The 20,925-nt window shown below is 44.0% G+C and overlaps 4 protein-coding genes across 5 annotated transcripts in view; 1 reads left to right on the forward strand and 3 right to left on the reverse strand.

Moving 5' to 3' along the window:
* Positions 1-4,688, reverse strand: part of DIXDC1 (DIX domain containing 1) — a 75,761-nt gene extending 71,073 nt beyond the window's left edge. The window contains exons 1-2 of one of the 2 annotated variants that reach the window (XM_019715296.3): positions 4,546-4,688; positions 3,379-3,470 (exon numbers count right to left, since the gene is read on the reverse strand). In XM_019715296.3, coding sequence (XP_019570855.3) covers positions 3,379-3,435 — 57 coding nt within the window. In that variant the 5' untranslated portion in view covers positions 3,436-3,470; positions 4,546-4,688. Of the gene's footprint in view, positions 1-3,378; positions 3,486-4,545 lie in introns of those variants that run through there. The other variant, XM_088791459.1, reaches the window with a different exon arrangement.
* A 471-nt stretch (positions 4,689-5,159) lies between these two features.
* On the reverse strand, positions 5,160-11,686 carry C14H11orf52 (chromosome 14 C11orf52 homolog). The gene is made up of 4 exons (XM_019715311.3): positions 11,455-11,686; positions 7,687-7,724; positions 6,315-6,373; positions 5,160-6,078 (listed from the first exon to the last, which is right to left on the reverse strand). The coding sequence occupies exons 1-4, from the start codon at positions 11,484-11,486 to the stop codon at positions 5,830-5,832; spliced, it is 378 nt and encodes a 125-aa protein (XP_019570870.2). The 5' UTR covers positions 11,487-11,686; the 3' UTR covers positions 5,160-5,829.
* A 3,145-nt stretch (positions 11,687-14,831) lies between these two features.
* Positions 14,832-16,369, reverse strand: HSPB2 (heat shock protein family B (small) member 2). Its single transcript, XM_019715310.3, has 2 exons — positions 15,967-16,369; positions 14,832-15,479 (listed from the first exon to the last, which is right to left on the reverse strand). Exons 1-2 carry the CDS (start codon positions 16,058-16,060, stop codon positions 15,025-15,027), a joined length of 549 nt encoding a protein of 182 aa, XP_019570869.1. The 5' UTR covers positions 16,061-16,369; the 3' UTR covers positions 14,832-15,024.
* Positions 16,370-16,879: 510 nt separating this feature from the next.
* CRYAB (crystallin alpha B) lies at positions 16,880-20,631 on the forward strand. The gene is made up of 3 exons (XM_019715309.2): positions 16,880-17,301; positions 18,438-18,560; positions 20,285-20,631. The coding sequence occupies exons 1-3, from the start codon at positions 17,101-17,103 to the stop codon at positions 20,486-20,488; spliced, it is 528 nt and encodes a 175-aa protein (XP_019570868.2). The 5' UTR covers positions 16,880-17,100; the 3' UTR covers positions 20,489-20,631.
* The last annotated feature ends 294 nt before the right edge of the window (positions 20,632-20,925 follow it).

Consider the following 20,925-nt stretch of genomic DNA (forward strand, 5'->3'; position numbering starts at 1 on the left):
GCAACATGGAAGGTAGTCAGTAAATACTTTTAGTTGAATGAGTGAATGAATGAATGAATGAATGAGCCAGTGGAGGAAACATTAGCAAACTCATTCATCACTTCTATTAATACAGATACTAGGCTTTGAACTGTCACTTGATGAAAATCCCTGAGTAGAAGGAAGATGTGTGAAAGACACACCTATGCAAAATTTAATACATCTATTATGGGCAATCATTAATGACTATGGAGAAGCAGATAGGCAGTTTTGTGTAAACAAATAATTAAAATTGTCAATGAATCACTTATATGTGGACTCTAAAGAACAGAATAAATGAGCAAACAAAAAAGAAATAGACTCAGAGATACAGAGAAAAAAACTGATGGTTGCTAGATTGGAGGGGGGTTGGGGGATGGAGAGAAGGTGAAGGGATTAGAAAGTACATATTGGTAGTCACAAAATAGTCACAGGGATGTGAAATACAGTATGGGGAATACAATCCATAATGTTGTAAAGACTATGTAGGGTGTCAGATGGGTATTGGACTTATGGGGGATCACTTCATAGGTAATATAAATGCCTAACCACTGTGCTATACATCTGAAACTAATATAAAATAATATTGAATGTCAACTATAATTAAATATATATGTATACTTACATATATATATTACCATATATAGATATATAGTCATGGGATGTAAAGTACAGCATAGGGAATATAGCTAATGGTACTGTAATAGCTGTGTACATGTCAGAGGGGTAGTATAGTAGACTTGGGGGGGGTTTCTCTTTGTGAGGGGTGTAAATGTCTAATCATCGTGTTGTTTCGTACACCTGAAACTAAAAAAAAAAAACAACCTGTCAATAAAAATATTTTAAATGACTCTCTGAAATAACTTCTTAATCTTTCTTCTGTTTTCCCACATTAACAAGTTCCTTGGTAGTAACATATGTTTAGAATTTCTATTGCATTTATCTTCAGAGACATTATCATAAATACACACAAAAGGGCTCACATCTACCCACAAAGGTTCCAAACGTGTCCTGCTTCCTAAACTGCTCCCTTTGTCCCCAGGCTTTTCTGCCAGTCTGTATCCCTTAATCTTCCTTAGAAAATACATACATCTTGCTGCTCAACTGCTCAAATGTCTTCAAAAACTCCCTCTTCCTAGTATGTCAGATATGAATTCCTCATGCCCAGCTCTTAAAGCCTCTCCCCAAATCCCCTAGGCTTAGGTTAGCAGGCTCTTAGGTTAGAAACATTACATAGGTAAATGTCTAATTTACAAGGCTCATTTTTACCTCCATGCCTTCATGACTGTCCCTCTGCTAGAATGCCCCACACTTCTGCTACTCAAATCTCTGCTACCCTTAGTTCAAGTTCCACTTTCTTGTAAAGCTTCTCTGACCACTCCTGATTTTGTTAAAATCAAGACAGATCGGATCATAATCTGTCTGGAACACTCATCTCCTAGATATCCCATGGTTCATTCCTGTTCTTCTTTCAGGTCTGTTCAAATGCTGTGTTAGCTGTTTGGCCTTCTCTGATCACTCTATTTAAAATGACAACACTCCCTCACTCCCATCTCCCAAACCTATTTTCCTGCTTTATTTTTATTTTTCTTCCTAACATCATCACCATCTTGTATATTCCATAGTTACTTGTTTATTTGCTTATTGTCAGTGTCCCCCTGCCCAGAATGCAAGCTCTATGAGGGCAGGGAATTTTGTATGTATGTTCTGTTATTGATTTATTTCCAGAACCAGGAATTATTTCCTGTGACATAGTAAATTCTCGATAAATATTGGCTGAATAAATGAATGAATCTTCCTCTCTTTAAAATTCAAAGGTCATAGCATGCTGTGTACTATATCATTTAGCACTTATAGTTGATTTAGGAATACGAATCTTTGTCTCTTTTACTGTATTTCCAAAACAAATATAAGTAATTGCTGATATCTTTCTATATTTCCTCTCCTTCATTAATTCATTCTTTCATTAAACATTTATTAAAAATATGTTGAGCAATATTATATGTTACTAAATGCCAGGTCCTATTCTTTTAGCAAACACTTCAACTCAGATACACATAAATATACACATACACAAGAAACAAGACTGAAAGAATGGTAAAAAGATGCTAGTAAAACGGAGAATCCAATATTAATTATGTGGGGACCGAGTGTACAGGGTGAGTGTGACAGACTGAATGGGTAGAAAAAGGATAACAGAGACAGAATGGTGAGAGACTAGAGTAGGATGTCACTAAAGTAATCACCAGATGCTAGTGCTTAATATAAACTGTACCAAAGCAGATACGCAAATATTTATTCAACATGAATTTTTAAAATTCACATTTCAAAGTTTTCTGCTCGCTATCCTGCAGGTAAAAATTAAATTGAGACTAGCGACATCTGGTGGATATTTTGGAAGTGATCCTTGAGTTTCTCTACTATGAAAACACTGTAAATGCCCCTATGCCTCTGAATTGCCATTCATAATGTGTCAAGGCTTCACATTCCTACTTACACTACCATGAAATCATCTTTCTCCAGGGTCTCATTGCCAGAGGTAGCCATCCATATTCCTACTAAGGACCCTTCTATCTCCCAGCTAATGTCTCTCTGCCTTCTGAAGGATGTATACAAAAATCTGACACCACAATTCTTTTAAAAGGTACTTATTACTTAAAACATTCACATCCTTTGACCTATGGATTCCACTTCTGGGACTCTACCATAAGAAAAAGTGTCTAAAATGAGGAAATCAATTAGTTATTTACAATGGGGAGACTGAAACCTGAAAGTCCAACAATAGAGGAAAGACCAAGAAAATTACAGACATTATAATGTTTACCAAATATTGGTACCCACATTAAAACAAACATTTTAACAATTTCGTATTGACAAGCATTAAGTTAAGAAAGCAAAAGTCAAAAGTGTGTGCACATGACCTCAACTATGTAAATAAAATACATAGAAAAAAAGACTTAGAAGAAAACATTCTAAAATATTAACAATGATTGCTTCTGGATGGGAGAATTATGGGTTTTGTTTTTGTTTTTAAATCATGGTTTGTAGTATTTCTCAAATACTCTACAATTAATATGAATTGTTTTTATTAAAACGTTATTTAAATCTTTTTAAAAGTACGTATGTTCTGATTAATTGCTAGAATTTTCAACCTCTGCATGGTTTTATTAATTCCTGATAAAGGCAATGAATCATGTGAGCTAGAATTTCCACAAGAAGGGGAAACAAGAAAAGAAAGCAAATATATTACAATTTTATTCCAGGATCTGAGTCCTGATGGAAAAATCCCGCAGTTGTAGAACTGTACTAAAAATCCATTAATGTCATCACATTCCTCTAAATAGTACACCAGAAACTTACAGAGGGCTCTGCTGGCAGCAGGGAGTTACAGAGTCTCATAACCATTTGAGTTCCCATCTTCAGAGTCCCTAGAAGAGCCAGATCAGGGCCACCTTGAAATGGGAAAAGGAAGAAATGTGCAAAAATACAGGACAGGAAAAAAATTCCAAAAGCTAAACCAATCGAGTGGGGTCAGGCCCCTGCCTCAAACCTACCAACTTAGGTCATTTAGAAAAATCAGAAATAGGACGCTAGTTAGCAGGAAGTCCAGCCCAAGGTATTATAATCACAGCAAGGGTATCTCAATGGCATTTTAAAAACTGGCCACTTAGGTTTTAATAGTAATAAAGACTAATGCTTCCCCATCATTAGTTAAGTAAGGCTGCATTTTCCCTCCTCCCGACATTTATCAGTCTAAGACCATAGGAAGGATTCTGAAGACAATCAGGAGAAATACTGGGAGCTCTGCGTCTGGAGAACACGTCCCTTTATCCTCAGAAATTCAGTTTTAACCTGGAAAGGCAGCATTTATTCCAAGGCAGAAATTCTTATATAGACTTTACGTTTACAAAGTGCTATCACCTACATCATCTTATTTGACCGTCATAGAACTCTTGGAAATAGAGTTCATTTTATTACTCCCAGCTAATAGGAAATAGGGTAGGGAATTGCTCTGCCAATTAGTGATGGAGGCAGTTTTCTAGCCATCTCTTCTGAATCCACTTGCACTAGGTCTGTGCCAGAGAACAGGTCAGGAAAATAGTGACAATGATCATGATGTCAATGGCAGTTAGCATTTACATACTATGTACAGTTCCAAGCGCTTAAAATTCTCACACTCTATGAAGTTGATACTATTAATACCAACTTTTTGTGTGCTGTGATTCCATTTTCACTCTATCCATCTTAAGGATTCATTCCTATCAGGGACAAACTGCGGGCCAGTGGTATCCAGAGGGTAGTATCCAGATTGAGAAAGGGAAGTAAGTGCATTACCACTCCTCGCCAAGCTCTGAAAGTCTGAATCAGGAATCGTACACTGAGAACCTGTAAGACTCCAAGCGGGTTCGGAACTTGAAACTTCCGCCTCTTTCATCTCACCCCACCCTCGCCCCTCCGCGAGTCCCCACTTCTGATCAGTCAGTGCTAATAATACTTCCCAGTTACTCGCCGCCTTTCAGCACTTACCTCTTAAATCATCGGTCGGTCTGGTTCAGCATCTTTGTCTCCTGCCCTGCGGAGCAGGAACTCCTCCTGCTACAGCGTCGCCGCAGCGTTCCCGCTGCCATGGTGACGCGGAGGCCGGCCACCGCCGAACCCGCCTCCAGCTTGCCCGAGTCAGCCCCTGACGACCCCGCCCCTGCCGTCTCGGACTCCACCTTTCGCTGATACAGACCCCGCCCCCCGCCGGTCCGGACCCGCCTTCTAACGGCCCAGACCACAACCCTCGCAGGCCTTGACCCCACCCCCTGTTCGTCCTGACCTTCCCCTTGCTGGCCCGAGCGGGTACGGTCTCGTGCCGGCCTGGACCCCGCCTCCTGCCTGCCTGGGCTGCGTCCACTGCCTGTACAGAGGCGCCTCATACCGGTCTGGGCCCTGACCAGAGAACTCCGGCTTCTGCAGATGGGAACTCGCCTCCGGTCGGTCAAAACCACACCCCCGCTCCGCCCCAGGGCAGGCCTGAAGAGTGAGGCGGGAAGCCTTGCCTCTACTTGCTGGACTTCCAAATCGCCCTTAGGCTGGGCGAGACCCACTGCTCTAACGTGGAGCCCACAAATCCCCGCCCTGGAAAACGCACCAGACAATGTTCCGTACGCGATTTATTGATCCTAGCCGCTCCGCACCTGTGGAAGCCAATAGGCCCACCCAGGGGAGTTTCCCGGCCACGCAGTGCTGTCAGTCAGTACCAGTGATTTAATGTCCTTGCAACCAATGGTCTGAGAATGCTTCCTCCGTGCCTCAGCCTCTGCCCTCATTTGTCTGATTAGGTCGGGGACCCTTGACCCAGCCACTGAGGAAACGGCCCAAGCCAGGCCTGGGGGCTGTGTACAAAAGCTCAGGATGCTTTTTCAGAGCACCTCTTCTTCAGCTTTGGAGTTTCAGGATAGCATTAAGGAGTTTAACGATACCGTTAGATTGAGTTCAACAAGATCGGCTCAAGTGCTTAAGGGGTATTCTGCACTTTTCTTAAGAGCAGGAGTAAAGGTAGGGGTGAGATACCTACCTTCCTGCACATCAGCCTAACCCCCTCATTTTGTGCAACTCCACCCACCCCTAGCTAACCCAAATACAACTCCAAGCTAATGGCAGCAAATAAGAGACAGGCCTAGGGGAGCGAGCAAGATAGGGGATACACAATTCCAGCGGATCCTGAATTCTTTAAGCTTAAAATGTGGCCGCCATCCTTGGGCAATAGATTCTCCCACAGGAGTAGCGGTGAAATGATGGAAACTGGTCCTTCCTCCCCAAGGCTCACACTAGGGTCCTGTTCTTGCTGTCATAGCAGGGTGTGGCCTGGGGGAAGCAAAGTGTGGCATACTCTGTAGCATTTTGTAACTGCAGGTGCTTCACCTCCTGGGCAGAGCGTGGCTGGGTCTGGCTGCACACTTGAATGTCTGCGTAATATAAGCTGCTGTCCTCCGATCTGAGGCCTTGATTTCTCTTCTGAGATGCAGGCTGCTCTAACACCCGATCACACCTGTGTCCTGTTGAGTCATGGCCCTGTGAGGAATGGACAGTATTAATGGAGATTCTTGGCTGGTTTGGCCCCTCACCTTCAAAGCAGGCTCAGTTAGACTGACGTCCCTTCACTTTGCTCCTTTGGGGAGCAGAGGAGGATGGGCAGAACAAGCAAGTTCTGCAGATGACTGAAATGTGTCTGTTTCAGGGTCAAAAAGCCAAGTCCTGGGATCCCATATCTAAGCAGCCCACAGGAAGGAACAGCGGCCTATCATTACCTTTGTGCCATTCAGCGGCTGCTGCTGCTGCTGCTTCAGTGTCCATCTTGGTTGACTCCCTGAGATGAGGAAATCCAACTTAAATCCATTCTCTCTTCCCTGTCTCTACTGAAGTTACCCTCTTCAAATCTCTATTAAACTATATGGTGGGCTTCTAACTAATCGCCCTGCCTCTGTTCTCACCTTTTTCACTTCTACCATTCCCACATCTAAACTCCTTAGCAGGGTGTGCAATCTGGCCCTTTCACAATCTCATGATATCTTCCATCCTTGGGGGAGGCCAGATGGCTCAGTTGGTTAGAGCGCAAGCTCTGACCAACAGGGTTGCTGGTTAGATTCCCACATGGGCGAGTGAGCTGCGCCCTCCGCAACTAGAATGAAGACAACGAGCTGCCGCTGAGCTTCCGGAGGGGTGGCCAGATGGCTCAATTGGTTAGAGCGCGAGCTCTCAACAAGGTTGCTGGTTCAATTCTTGGAAATGGTGACTGGACTTGGAGCTGAGCTGCGCCCTCCACAACAAGATAGAAGGACAACGATTTGACTTGGAGCTGATGGGCCCTGGAAAAACACACTGTTCCCCAACATTCCCCAATAAAAAAAATATTTAAAAAAATCTTCCATCCTCGTTTTTCACCAGATCCTAACATAGTTCAACAAATATATGCTGAAAGCTCATTCGATTCTCTGTGCCACATTGTGGGAATAGAAGAATGAGTAGGCTGTTTCTTCTGCCTCCGGGAGCTTACAGTCTATTGGGGGAGACAAATAAATACTCAGACTATTACAGTGCAATGTGATAAGTATTCAGCTACACCAAACAATTGGTCACTTTCAATCAAGTCAGTCGCTTCTCTCTCTTTTCTTTCTTTTTTCTGCATGAGATAATTCCTCTGACTAAAAATAGCCTCTCCTTCCTGTTCCTCTTTCAACATGTGAACTCCTCCCATTGTCCCACAGCATGAACATGCACCTATTATAGCGTGAGTGGATGGCATTACAATTACGTATCTATCTCTCAAATGTGATTTTTCTGCTCTGCTGGACCTAGACAGTGTATCCTTACTCTTGTTCCTCTCTGCTTGCTTGGGATTCTGCAGTGCCTCACATACAGGATAAGTGTTAGGGAAATTTTTGCTGAATGAATGCATGAACAACCAAGATTGCCACTCTGAGATAATGGAAAAGATAAGACTCAGAGTTTCAGAGTTCTTGAACCCAGTAGCCCAAAGATTCTCTTTGATGTACTATCTCCCTTTATCCCTTCCAAGACTCCTCTTTTCCAAAGACACCGTTTCTATTATCTTTTCTAATTTGCTAGCCTACTGCGCTCTGTCCCCCATCCCACCCAAGACCCTCTCCTCCCCACAGTTACCTGTTTTCTTTTTCCTCTGGAAAATTGATGGGCAACTCCTGTGAAAAGAGAAACAGATCACTCATGTGTAAGAGCCCTGGCCTCTATCTTCCCTCCTTCATCATTTGCTCTGTCATCTTCTTAACATTCCGGGATGACCTTCCCTCACCTCCCTCTAACATAGTCACCCCTAAGCCAGCCCCAAAACATTTATCAGGGGTACCACACCCCTCCCAAAGGGATGGTTCTGGAAGGCAGCATGGTACAACTGACATAACCAAACCCAAAATACAGCATCAGGCACTACATGCCAGGGATGTAGCTGAGTTGAGGTCTATTCTGGGATTGTCTAACAGGCTAATCCCAGCAGAGGGCAAGGGAAACCTGCCAAATAATGGGATATTCCTGGATTCAGAGACCCTCTTGCTTCTGCTTCGGTGCTTTTTTGGGGGTCACTGCCACCCAGAGTTCTCATTCTGGGAGTCACAGTAGCTGCCACAACCAGGGCTGACTAATTAGGTTCCCTCAAAGCTCTATCCTAACAGGTGACCTACCTCCCTACTTCCCTGTCTTGTTTTTAATTAACAGAGAAAGTGAGAGATGTTTAACCTTTAAAGTCCACAGCACAGGGAGCTCTGAATTTGGTGAATGACTCAGCTACCCGGCCCTTGCTGCAGTACAGACCTCTTATACTCATTTCTGAGCCCTTGGGGTCCCCAGTGGAGACAGTATGTCTCTGTGGTTGTCAACTGATGGTCAGTGAAACCACACTTGTCTGAGGAAATAGGCTGAATAGTTTGGGGCTTACTTGGTTGCTTTTTCTTGCTAGTACATTTCCAACTCTCACAGAGTCTGACTTCTGTCTCCCCAAGGAAATTTCCTTGTTTTGCTACTTAAAAAGAGAGAAGCAAACTTCTAAATCATGTCCATTTCACTACTGTGGAAAAATCAGGAGTTCTCCACACAAATCTGACAGAGGTTTGTGTTTTGGTCTGATTTTTGGTTTTAATTTGCTGAGTTGATAGCAGTTAGAGTCACCATCTTAACTCTATAGGTGATTCAGAAGAAAAGCTTACTTCTAGGTCTTTCTACTTTCTCTTCTGCCACATCAGCTCTTCCTTTCTCTTACCACTGCCTAGTCATAGTCTTATCTTAGCCTCTAATTCCTTGCTCCTTGTCAGTATTGTCTTCCTGCTTACTTCTACTTAAATGGATTAAGAAAATATTAATTCTAAAATAACATACTTGTGTGACCCAATTTTGGTGAACAGAGCCTGTTCCCAAGTTGGATATTGCACAATACCTGGACACAACCCAAATGGAATATTCAGTTAGACTTACAGGTGATAAGATTTTATTTTTAGCTTAGAATTAAGGAAACTGAATGGGCAGTCTCCTATATTGGTAGTAGGAGTAAAACTTGGTGCAATTTTTCTAGAACACAATTGGCAATAAGAAGCCTTAAACATAAATGTGTAGCAATTCTGTATCCTAAGAAATAATCAGACAGGTGCAAATATGGATGCTTGTAACATTATTTACAATTGCAAGAAAACCCCCCACAAAAACAGGAAATATCCTAAATGTCCAACATTGGTAACTAACGGAATAAATGGCATCTCCAATCAATGGAACATTACATATCCATTTAAGAAAGATGTTGGGAGAATATCTAATAGCATCAAAAATTTTACTCTTTATTAAGTTAATAAAAAAGATAGTAAGATATATTTGGGGATAAAAAACTATGCACATAGGCATTTAAAAAGGATTACATGGAAATACACTCAAATGTTCCTGTCATCTCTGGGTGCTTAGATTTATGGTTCTTATTTTCTACTCTTTGGTATGAGTAAATTTTCTATAGTGAATATGTATTACTTTCGTAATCAGAAAAAATAATATTTTAAAATAAAAATCTCTTCAATTAGCATAGTATCCTTAAGTCTCTGGAAGTTTATTGAGATGAGAAATAGAGAAAAGTAATATTTATCCAGTTTTACCAACATTTTAAGAGGAAAAAATATATTTTGGTTAGAATATCTGATATAACGTCTTTAGCCAGGTTTTAGAGTCAGACTGATGGTATCAGACTGGCTGTGTGAACTTTAGTAAGTTTTTAACTTCATTAGGCTTCCTTTTTTTTTTATTAATAAAAGAGGATAATAATGGAACCTAAACCTCATGGGACTTTTGTAAGAATTAAGTAAAATAATAAATGTAAATTACTAAACTACGTGCCTGGCATATAATGAGCACCAGGAAAAGCTGATTACTATGACACCACCATCAGAGGAAATAATAACCAAAAATGAAGAATATGAAGAGTTGGGAAGAAAGGAAGTGAAAGAAGCTGTTACATCCCTTTCTGTAGAAGCATTTATGTTTCTAGATGTCTTGTGTTTGTAGGACATCTCAGAGTTTAAAAAGTGCTTTATTTGTTTTTTTCAATCCTGACAACATTCCAGGAAATGTGTTCTTGTTCCCATTTTACAGATGGGTCAACTAAGGCCATAACACTTTATCTTAAGAAAGCAGGGACCAAATTTTTTATTATTACTATGTCTTCTGCATCTATCACTATGCCTGGTACATATAAATGTTCAATAAAATATTTAATAAATAATTTAGTAGGAACAGGACTTGAATCCAGTGTACTGACTTCAAATCATGTAAGTATATGCACTTTTCAATGTGCCTCACCTCTCTCTCTAAATATAATAATGCTTTATTCATAAACAAGACATCCTTAAGACTGACCCAGGCATGGAATGGTGTAGCTAAGGCACTAGACAGGATAAAACCCGGTCCAGGGTTTTATAGTGATGACAATTCTGGGAAAGAACAATAAAGACATTACAATTAATTTACAATGGGGCTTTCATATATTCTCTACTCTTCAAGCCTGTGATCTAAACAACATAGGTCATGTTATCTATATTTGATATATGAGAAAAAAGAGAAGTTACAGGCTTTGCCTAAGGCCACACAGCAAATAAGCGTGAAAGTTATATTCAAATATTCCATGGAGAGTCTCCTCCCCACTTCTGCCCTTCCAAATAAACATTTCTCCAAAGTTGATTTGCTTGATTTGGGAAGCAGTATTATGCAGTGGTTAAAAGTATGGGCTCTGAAATCAGACAGACCTATCTTGGAATCTTGGTTTATTTGCTTACTACCATGTTTCCCCGAAAATAAGACTGGGCCTTATATTAATTTTTGCTCCAAAAGATGTATTAGGGCTTATGTTAAGGGATGTCACCCTGAAAAATCATGCTAGGACTTATTTTCCGGTTAGGTCTTATTTTCAGGGAAACACGGTAGCCATGTGGCCTCGGACAACTGCTCTGAACCTCAGCTTCTCAGCTGTAAATAATGGGAGGAGTAAGGCCACCTCCCTTTAAAATTGTTGGGGAAATTAAATTGTTTGTAAAGTGCCTGGCACATAGTAAGCTATCAAATGCTACAATTATCATCATCTGGGGAAGAAGGGAAGGGACAGGAAGGGAAAGGAGAGGAAGAGGAAGACAAAGAGAAACAATACCAATTCACCATTCCAGCTCTCCTCTGGGTATTCTATAGACAGCTGGCTTGGCTGTGTTTTCCCAAGTCTCCTGAAAGGAGTGAGCAGAGAAGGAGGTGCTGTTCTAGTGTTGGCACCAGGAGGTGCCAGGCAGAGGGAGGTAGCAGTAGGAGGTCGGCAGAGAACTATGTGCAGGCTCTATCTTATTCTCAGGGCTTCCAAGTCTACTGACAGAGATGTTACCCTCCCCCTTGCCCCCTACTCACCAGCTTTTCACGCAGCACAGCCGGTTTCCCATGGTGCTCTGTCTCTGAGGGAGCCCAGCTGTTTTTCTACGTAAAGAGGCTTGTGCATTTCCTGGTTCCTGGTTTAGCTTTCAGACTCCCGGGGAGTCTCTGTTAGTGTCAGATTTCAACCTAGCAGGTTGGACTTTGGAAGCCACCTGCTGGAATGATTCCCAGGTGACTGCTCCCAGCCAAAGGGTAGAGGAACACACACCGACGCCAGGTGAGAACTAGCTCAGCTTTGGGATTTGGAGCTGCTTTGATGAAGCTACGAACTTTGAGCTTCAAGCTTCAGTGAAAAGAAACCTGAGCTAGATAAGGGCTCTGGTTTTCCTTAGGAAATGTTTCTCCACTACATCACACTGTCACTGAAATTTATCCTCTATAATAAAGAGCCTTACCGTATGTTTCCCAGCACTACTCAGCTTTAATTGAGTTTCACTTTCAAGGCAGTCAGTATCAATTTCTTATTATCTCTGTCCAGAATCTGGGTTTGAATACTGGAGTCTCTTGGAAACTTAAATTTAGGGAAATGGATTCCTTTTATATTCTTCCTCCCTTGCTTTTGGAATTAACTTGGGCAAATCACTTTTTTCTAGGACTGTGAAACGGAGTGCTGAACCTATTACCTAATCCCCTTTCTGGTCAAAAATCATAAGACTCTATGATTGGAATGGCCTCAGTACTTCTTAACCACTCACTTCCCCATTTCCAGTACAGAATTACAGAATCTCCATCTAAACCTCAACTCAGCTTCTCCTTCCAATGACCCAAACTTACCCTCATTCCATGTTTACCAGCAACTAGGATGCAGTCAAGCAAATTCCTCTGTAGAAAATAATGGGCTCTAGAAGAATTTGTAAAACCCGTAATTCTTGTCTCCTATGCTCCCACCCCCATCTTTAGTGTCTTGCTCCGATGCCCAGTTATTTGTGTGCTCTTTATGGGTATTCAAGACCTACCACTCAGCCCTGCACTCCACAGAGAATGCCCTGGACTCTTCACTCCTCCCCATCTTCTTTCCTTATGAAAAATGGGGACAGTAGGAGTGACAGCCATACAGAATTGTGGTGAAGATTATATGAGATAATGTGTATAAAGCTCCAGTCCAGGGTTTGACACATGGGGAGCTCTCAGTAAGCCCTAGCTATTGTTATTATTATTACTTCTTATTCTCAGCAAATTGTCAGATGGTAAAGCATCTTGCTTTAGTATCTTGTGCTAGATCATTGCACCAGCCTTATTTTGTGGTCATGCTTCTGCCTAGCAATCCATTCTGTACTCTACTATTAACTGTATTCTTTTCATCCTATTATCGGAGCTGCTTAGCCTGGCACTCAAAGCCCTCCACATCCGGTTCATTTCCAGACACTTTCTCTAATTTAAAGGAGAAATGTAAAGGAAAATACCTAAGAAATTTTATATGGCCAGAAACTCCAAAAGAACCAACAGTGTGTAGCGGTATCCAGCAAATGTGATACACTTAAAACAGCACTAATAGAAGTCTAGAGTGGTAAACAAGGGTATTGATTACTTCACCAAAGGCTGTACCAGTCAGTCCGTGGAATAATAATTTTAGTTCTACATGTTGAATTTCAGATTGTTTTGTAAAAAGGCAGTGTGTTTAAGAGAGAGTTGTCTGGGTAATAATTGTTATGGAATGTCCTGTAAAATATGGGTAAAATATGTTTAGTTGGGGAAGGGAAGCCTTAGGAGGATAGGATGGTTATCTTTAAGTCCTTCAGATGAAGAACCTCAAGTGAAAGAAGAATTGCATTTATTTTCTGGACATAACCAGAACCAATGGGCAGATGTTACTGAAATGCAGATTTTGGTTTAATAGAAGGAATGATTTATAACAGATTTGTCTAAAAAGAAAATGAAGTAGGCTACTTTATGAAGTTTTTAGTTCTATGTCACTCAAAATGTCCCAGAAGAAGTTCACTAATAATCTTGAAACAATTTGAACAGGGTGGGGATTTGAACTAAATCAAAGCTCTCAATTTTTTTTTTCTAGCTAAGGAACCCTTTCTTTTAAGCAAAGCTTATGTAAAAATCCCAGTTACAAAACAGATGAATGTGAAGCTGTTCTGAGTGAAGTCTGAATAGGATCCTTTTATTGTTTTTTTCCTTCTCAGCTAGATACTAAGATGCCTGAGAGAAAACAATAAAAGACCATAGTTTTTATAGTTTATACTTACAATGTGTATCCCCTATAGTGTATATTACTTGGGGTTTAACAAATATTTGTTGAGCGAACAAATGGATATATCAACAGTTATTTCTCTGAAGCATGCTGTCATTTTAAATGGATGGAAATCCTTTAACCAAGTGAGGGTTCTTACCCTGGGGGCTCCATAGATCCCTAAGAGGGGCATATGAATGGATCGTAAGGGCTGTATGAACCTATTCAAATTGTGTGCCAAATTTGGGAGCATATGTATTTTTCTGGTAAGAGGATCTATCGCTTTTGTCAGATTTTCAAATGGGTCTATAACCCAACAAAGCTAAGAACCCACCACTTTAATGGAAGAATTTCAGATGTCCACCACAGCCTCATAAAATATATATTTTGGGGTGGGGAGGTCTGGGTACTCTCCAAATCATACACACGCCTGCTCTCTTGATCACAGAGAGTAACTGAGGAGTCAGATACCCAGGGTCTCTTGCATACATCATACCTTTAGTAATAAGACTCCACTTCCAAAGGATGCTGCCCTGGCCATCACCACCACACCAACAGCCCCAGATTCCCTTGCATTTAGCCTGGAATGACGACGTGTGGGGTGATGATGCAGTGGTTCCTCTCTTGGTATGTTCCCAGATAGGAGGCAAATTTCTGTCATGGGCCTTCCCTGTGCAGAGGGTACTGGTTTGGTGATAATGGCAGAGATTTCTGTGTCTGTACCCTTGTGTATACATACTTGGTCCCTCAGAATCAGAGACCATTTTCAGTGGACAGGCCTCAGATGGGAAAACAGGGCTATAGGCAATCCACTCCAGCCAAAACCTGTTTTCCCAACCCCTACCCCAAATAAGCCAGACAGTCTGGAGACCCTTGTTTTTGTGTTTCTAATCACCAGCTCAGACAGTGCCCTCTGGCCTGTTTGGATGGCATATCCCTTGTCCCTCCCAGGATCACTCTCTCTTTTGTTGCATTGTGAGAAAATTGTGGCTAGGAATTTGATCTGGAGCCAGTGTTAGCTTCTGGGTGTGATCTCAGCATCCAAGTGCAAGCTCGGGGTTCTGTAGTGTTGGGTACACCTAACTGAGGAGCTTTTTCTCTAGATGGCTATGACTTCTTCCCTCCCTGCCCACCCCATCCTCCAGGCCACAGAATAGGGAGCGGCACAAACAAGGCCCTGAGATTTGGGTTTATTCAGCTCCACCCAGAACTAAACCAATGACTAGGACATGTCCCAAGGGACCAAACCATACATTGTGGCCCATGCACTTTTCCATTCCCCCAAGGATGCTGCTGCCTCTCCGGTGGTGGCAGCTGCTCATATCACTGCATGAGGGAGAAAGTGCTGGGTGCTGGGTCTGTGGCACTCAGGGCTCAACTCTGGCTGCCTCCTCCTCTTCCTCCGGATCAGGAGGTGCAGGGAGCAAGGAGATATAGACCTCATTGACCTCAGTATCCAAATGTCGGCCACCCCGAGGCGCCTCCAGGTTAAGGATGCCATCATGCGAGAGAGCAGCACGGACCCGCCAGGGGTCAACATCAGCAGGCAGGACATAGGTGCGGCAGAACTCTCGGGACACGAAGCCATGGCGGTCCAGGCGCTGGGGGTGCCGGGCAGACACCTCCAGCAGGTTGTCCACAGTCCTCACGGTCACCTCATCTGGGGTAAAGTGGCTCACGTCCAGAAATGCCTGGAACTTGCCCTCACTGAGCCTGAGCTCGGAGGCCCCTGCCCTGCTGCCCTCCCCAGCTCTGGTGGCCCGGGGCCGGACATAGTAGCCATGGTAGAGGGTGGGGGTCAGGATCTCTTCTGGTAGGAGGCCTGAGGGGCAGAGAAAGAGAAGGCAAGAGGCAGGATGAGGGAGCATGAGGTAGGAAGGGGGGGGGGGGAATGAGAGATGAGGACTAGGGAGAGCAGGAGGGGAGTCAGAAGTAGGTAAGGGGAAAGAGGGGGGACACAGCGACTAGAAGGAGGCAACTGGGGATAAGGGATTGAGAAAGGAAATGAGATGGGGGCAGAGGAGGGCAAACCAAAGCAGAACTGGGTAAACAGAAGGGGAACAAGAGGCATCCTTAGGGGGGCCGGGGTCAGGTGTCAGAGCACTGCTCTTACCACGTCTACGCTGAGGTCAGTAGGAAGGGGAAAGAGCCCTGCTTGGAAGGAGTGAGGGGGGAGCTGGGGTGGGAGATGGCTTGCCCCAGGAGTTCAGTTAAGCCCGGAGTGGGGTGGAGGCCAGCACCGTTGGGAGATCAGCCCAGAATTTCAGGCGGTGGGGGTGGGAGGCAAGGGAGTGGAGTCTGTGCCATACCTTCTCCGAAGCGCTGCTCACCCAGGCGGCTCGGGTTGGCAAATTCGTACTCGGCGGTGGCTGGGTGGGCATGTGGCACCGAGCGGCCCGACATGGTTGCAGACGTGTCAGAGGCCCCGATCCGAGGTGCACCGAGACCCCACCAGCTGCCTGGAGAGCCAGGGCTCCGTCCGAGGTGGGGGCGGGGTCTACACCACCCAAAATAGTGTCGAGCCTCGGGGAGGGCGGGCAGCGGGGCCCTGAGCGCCAGCCAAGAGTGTGTGACCAGCGCTGCCTGGACCCCCGCCCCCTCCCCTGCACACCCTTCAGCTGTCGCAGGGGACTCCAGAGGACAGCTGGGGGTCCTGGCTGGGGAGTGAGCTGGGGAGCGGTGGCTAGCATTAGAGGCCCTAGCGAGGCCTCGCTGAGACGCTCACAGTTTGCACATTGTCCACGCCACCCTGTCTCCTCCTCCGTCGCAACCCACTTCATAAAGCTCTCCTGGATTTAATGTTCTGTCAGCCTTATAAAGTGAAAGATGAACACTTTTCTACCTTTTCTTTGGAGTGGGGTGAGGGCTCTTCCTGCCCAGATTAATGTCAGAGTCCTTACCTGAACCCACATCAACCTTGAGCACCACACAGATGCCTGCCACTGACATGGTGATCACTGCTTTCCTCCAGGGACCCACAAAGAGTTAATGTCTCTGGGACCCAGCCAAGGAAGATTCCAGTTCCTGCCCAGGCCCAAGATAGTTGCTGGCTGGATTCCCCAGGCTCCCTAGGCTGGAGAGGAGGAGGGGCACACCTCCTGCCTGCTTGGGATTCTTGACTCTGTCCCAGTCAAGGGGGGCGGGGGCTGGGGTGGGGGGGATTGGGTGTGGGCAGAAAGCTAGTGAAACAAGTCCAGGGCAAGTCACTGGACAGCTCAGACGTGTTTGTATTTCTCTTTTCTTAGCTCAGTGAGTACTGGGTATGTGTCACACTGCCAAATCTCCGATCACAAGTCTCTATGAACGGGTGGTGAGCTAGGATAATAAAACCCCTGACATCACCGTTCCAGAAGCTTCACAAGACTGCATATATAAAGGGCTGGTTGTAGCTGCAGCTGAAGGAGCTGACCAGCCAGCTGATCCCCAACAGTCACCAAGCCACCATGGATATTGCCATTCACCACCCCTGGATCCGACGCCCCTTCTTTCCTTTCCACTCCCCCAGCCGCCTCTTTGACCAGTTCTTTGGAGAGCACCTGTTGGAGTCTGATTTCTTCCCAACTTCTACTTCCCTGAGTCCCTTCTACTTTCGGCTGCCCTCATTCCTGCGGGCACCCAGCTGGCTTGACACTGGGCTCTCAGAGGTAAGTCTCCCCTCTGTAGGACAGGAGAGTTCTTCCTGAACCTTCTGGAAACATGTCTGTCTGCTCTACTTCTCCTGTCTGTCTATATCTGGCTATGTCTAAGTGTCCTAAATCTCTTAGGCACTTGTGTGTCCTGCAGCGAAGAAAGATGAGGTTACTAGTTCCTCTGTCTCTCCCCTAGTCACCTGTTTGTCTTTGATGCTTCTCTGTATCCTACTTACTACACCTTCCCCATGTGCTAGGAAGATCGTCTATACCCTAACTTCTAAGTAGGATGCCCTTTTCTGGTTTCCTTCATAAGGATCTACAGGGAAAGAGCTGCCTTCAAACTCCTTTGCTCACTACTTCTAATACCTCATACTCCTGACAAATTTTATCATCTTAAGTTTCAGACCAGGAGACAGCCCTACCTCATCATCATGAGTTTGTCATCCCTACTGAGTGGAGCTGGAGACAGCAACCACTATTTTCTTCCTTCTTATTCCCTCTTCTGTGATTTTCTGAGTTTCTCAGGGCTGTGACAGGGCACTGGCCTGGGTCTAAGCCTAAGGAGGAAAGAATGTAGGTCCAGTCTTAGGACCCCTACTTGTCCTAAGAGGGCGAGAGAATGGAGTGAACATACAAGGTGGACAGAAGCCGTCACAGATAACACTCCAGTTTAAAAATATTCAAGTGTGAATAAATAGGAGCTGAGTGGGTAAGGGCTTTGGAAGGACAATCATGGCCAGCACAACATTCCAGATTGAGTGGGTGGGAAACTTGGCAGAGACCTGAACAAGAAGAAGAGGCCTTTGTCTGACAGACAAATGACAAGGCCAGGCATTGGGGTCAGAGAGGCAGTAGAAGCCAGGCCCAGACCCATCCTTGTGATTATTCCCCCTGGGTGGCCTGTCGTCTTCCCTGTCCCTGTAAATAAAGTTTGATCCTGATGACCAATTGCTGTGCCTTGGGTACCACTGTGGTGGCTCCCCAAACCAGAGAATCATGTTTATTTAAAAAGGAATTTTTTTGCCAAAAAGAGGAGACTAAATTACCTGCCTAGAAAGCAAGTCAGCAGAATGGTAAGACTGCACTACTGATCCACATTCCTACCATTTTTTTCTCCTACCCCCTCCTTTCCACCTTACTATTTCTAGATGCGTCTGGAGAAGGACAGATTCTCTGTCAACCTGGATGTGAAGCACTTCTCCCCAGAGGAACTCAAGGTCAAGGTGCTGGGAGATGTGATTGAGGTGCACGGCAAACATGAAGAGCGCCAGGTATGTAGCTTGTTTTCTCTTCTGTTCATTCATTCAGGGCGTACTATATGCCATCAGCCTCTGAGGCTGGCAACATTTCAGTCCTAAACCATTAGGGTCTGGAACAGGGATAGACCTGGCATTGCTGTTGTTGTTTTGGCCAGAGACATGATCTGTTGTTTGTTTTGATTTGATTGCCTTAGATAGGATAAATGGGCTTCCCATTTAAGCCAGTGGTCTGAAACCTTAGCCACGTTAGAATCACGAAGAGAATTTTTAAAAATACCAGTGCTTTGGTTTATCTCAGACCAATTAAATCAGCATTTTTAGGGATGGCACCTAGGCATCAACATTTTTATAAAGCTCTCTAGGTGATTCTAATGTACAGTCAAGGATGAAGACCGCTGACGTAGGCATAGTGCTTGTCCAACACCTGGTTGCTTTTCATAATTACATTAACTGCAGGTACCCCGAAGGCTCTTGAGTTTGGGACTTTTCTTTTAGATGTTCAGGAATCCTCTTCTGTTTAGCCCTTCTTAGTCCTGAACTACATGGTCTGCCTAAGTTTCAGAGCTGTACTCAGCTCCTAATACTGTAGAGCCCATGTGGAAATCAGTTAATTGAGAGCCTGTCTGGATAAATGCTTGAGATTCAGCAGATATAGGGGTTAGGGTCAACTACTCTTTAGCAGAATACTGAAGAATGGAATAACTTCTCATTACTTTCTGGGAGGATTTTTTGATGGGTTTGCTTCTTACCAATTGGTGATAACTGAGAACCTTATTCATCAAACAGTACAGTTTTAGGTCCTCAGCCTGTTTCTGTTTTGAGTGTATGATTTTAGTTTGGGTCAGAGTCTCCCTGGATGGAGTCTTTTTTTTTTTCTTCCCCTAATGGTAGCAGTCCTATTGGCCTGGAACATTCTGGGACCTTCCCTGAAGAGTCAAGACAATTTCTAAGCTTCCTTAGGGATTCAGATCTTCAATGCCAGATGATATTCCAAATCCTGTAGGCCCAACAAACATAGATCTAGTCCTCTGGGAAATACATCTAAACATATCCATGTGACGGGCCAGCCGCCACGAGTCGATCAGTACCTGAATGGGGGAGTGGGAATGAAATAAAAGACACACACAAATGCTAATGCGGCCGGTCTTCAGTCATGCTGAAGCCCTGAGTTTATTATCTCTAACCAATATATACAATTTGAGTACGTGCAGTTAAACGAAGAAGATATGCATTATCTCAGTGAAAGTAAATCTTTCCAGCTTCAACCTTACTTTGACATAGAAGATACAAGGTCACTGAAACTCACAAAAGTAAATATTTCAAGGAGACAGAATCTACTAATTGTCTAGAAAGCCCTTAGTTTTCTGTGTCTGGGAACTGGCCGTTTTCACCACATTCCTCAGCAGCCGTTAGGCGCTTCTCAGATAAGGCAGAGACAATGTTATGGGGGCAGAAACCGAGCCAGTCTGCAAGGTTCAGGGCTGCAAGAAACCATGGCTCCCCACATATCCATGCCTCAGGGTTATGAAGTTTTGCCTGTCTCAGACTTCTCAGATTCTCATTGGTAGGAGTGACCACCCAGGCAGCTTCATCTTAGCCCCAAACAGGACAGCTTTTTCTCATGTTGCCATGGTATTGGTCATACCTAAGGGGAAGGAGGATGTCTGAGTTCTAAGCAAGTGGTGCTATTTTCCTGTTCTTATCTCTCTGCCTCTTTCCTTGTTCTCTTGGATTAGGATGAACATGGTTTCATCTCCCGGGAGTTCCACAGGAAATACCGGATCCCAGCGGATGTGGACCCTCTAGCCATTACTTCGTCCCTGTCATCTGATGGGGTCCTCACTGTGAATGGACCAAGGAAACAGGCCTCTGGCCCCGAGCGCACCATTCCCATCACCCGTGAAAATAAGCCTGCTGTCACTGCAGCCCCCAAGAAATAGATGCCCTCTCTCTAATTGCATTTTTTAAAACAAAAACTTTCCCCACCAATGAATGGAAATCTTGTGACTAGTGCTGAAGCTTATTAATGCTAAGGGCAGGCCCAAATTATTAAGCTAATAAAATATCATTCAGCAACAGATAACTGTCATGTGTTTGAATATTCCACGTTTACTTTTTTAAATGGACAAATACAGCACATCCATTTAATCATCACATTATGATTTAGGGGGCTCCAGAGTCAGAATGACTATCTCTTCCACTTACTAATGGTATAAATTTAGCAAGTCATTTAATCTTTCTAGCCTTTAAGACTTCCATTTATAACATGGGGTTACTGATTTGTACGCTTGTTGTAAGGAGTAAATTAAGGAGAAAAAGTAGTTAAAGCCCTTGGCAGAGTTCAAGGAGTTCCTCTCTGTCCTCCCTCTTTGATTTA

Source organism: Rhinolophus sinicus, chromosome 14, assembly GCF_057876585.1.
Source record: "Rhinolophus sinicus isolate RSI-liver-muscle chromosome 14, RSI-T2T, whole genome shotgun sequence".
In the NCBI taxonomy this organism is placed as follows: Eukaryota; Metazoa; Chordata; class Mammalia; order Chiroptera; family Rhinolophidae; genus Rhinolophus; species Rhinolophus sinicus.

Coding starts and splice junctions, on each gene's coding strand:
- CRYAB (XM_019715309.2), top strand. CDS start 17,101: ATGGATATTGCCATTCACCACCCCTGGATCCGACGCCCCTTCTTTCCT. Junction 17,302..18,437: donor TTGACACTGGGCTCTCAGAG/GTAAGTCTCCCC, acceptor TACTATTTCTAG/ATGCGTCTGGAGAAGGACAG. Junction 18,561..20,284: donor GCAAACATGAAGAGCGCCAG/GTATGTAGCTTG, acceptor CTCTTGGATTAG/GATGAACATGGTTTCATCTC.
- C14H11orf52 (XM_019715311.3), bottom strand. CDS start 11,486: ATGGGAAACCGGCTGTGCTGCGTGAAAAGCTG. Junction 7,725..11,454: donor CTGTGCTGCGTGAAAAGCTG/GTGAGTAGGGGG, acceptor CTCTTTTCACAG/GAGTTGCCCATCAATTTTCC. Junction 6,079..6,314: donor AGCCGCTGAATGGCACAAAG/GTAATGATAGGC, acceptor CATTCCTCACAG/GGCCATGACTCAACAGGACA.
- HSPB2 (XM_019715310.3), bottom strand. CDS start 16,060: ATGTCGGGCCGCTCGGTGCCACATGCCCACCCAGCCACCGCCGAGTAC. Junction 15,480..15,966: donor TGAGCAGCGCTTCGGAGAAG/GTATGGCACAGA, acceptor TCTGCCCCTCAG/GCCTCCTACCAGAAGAGATC.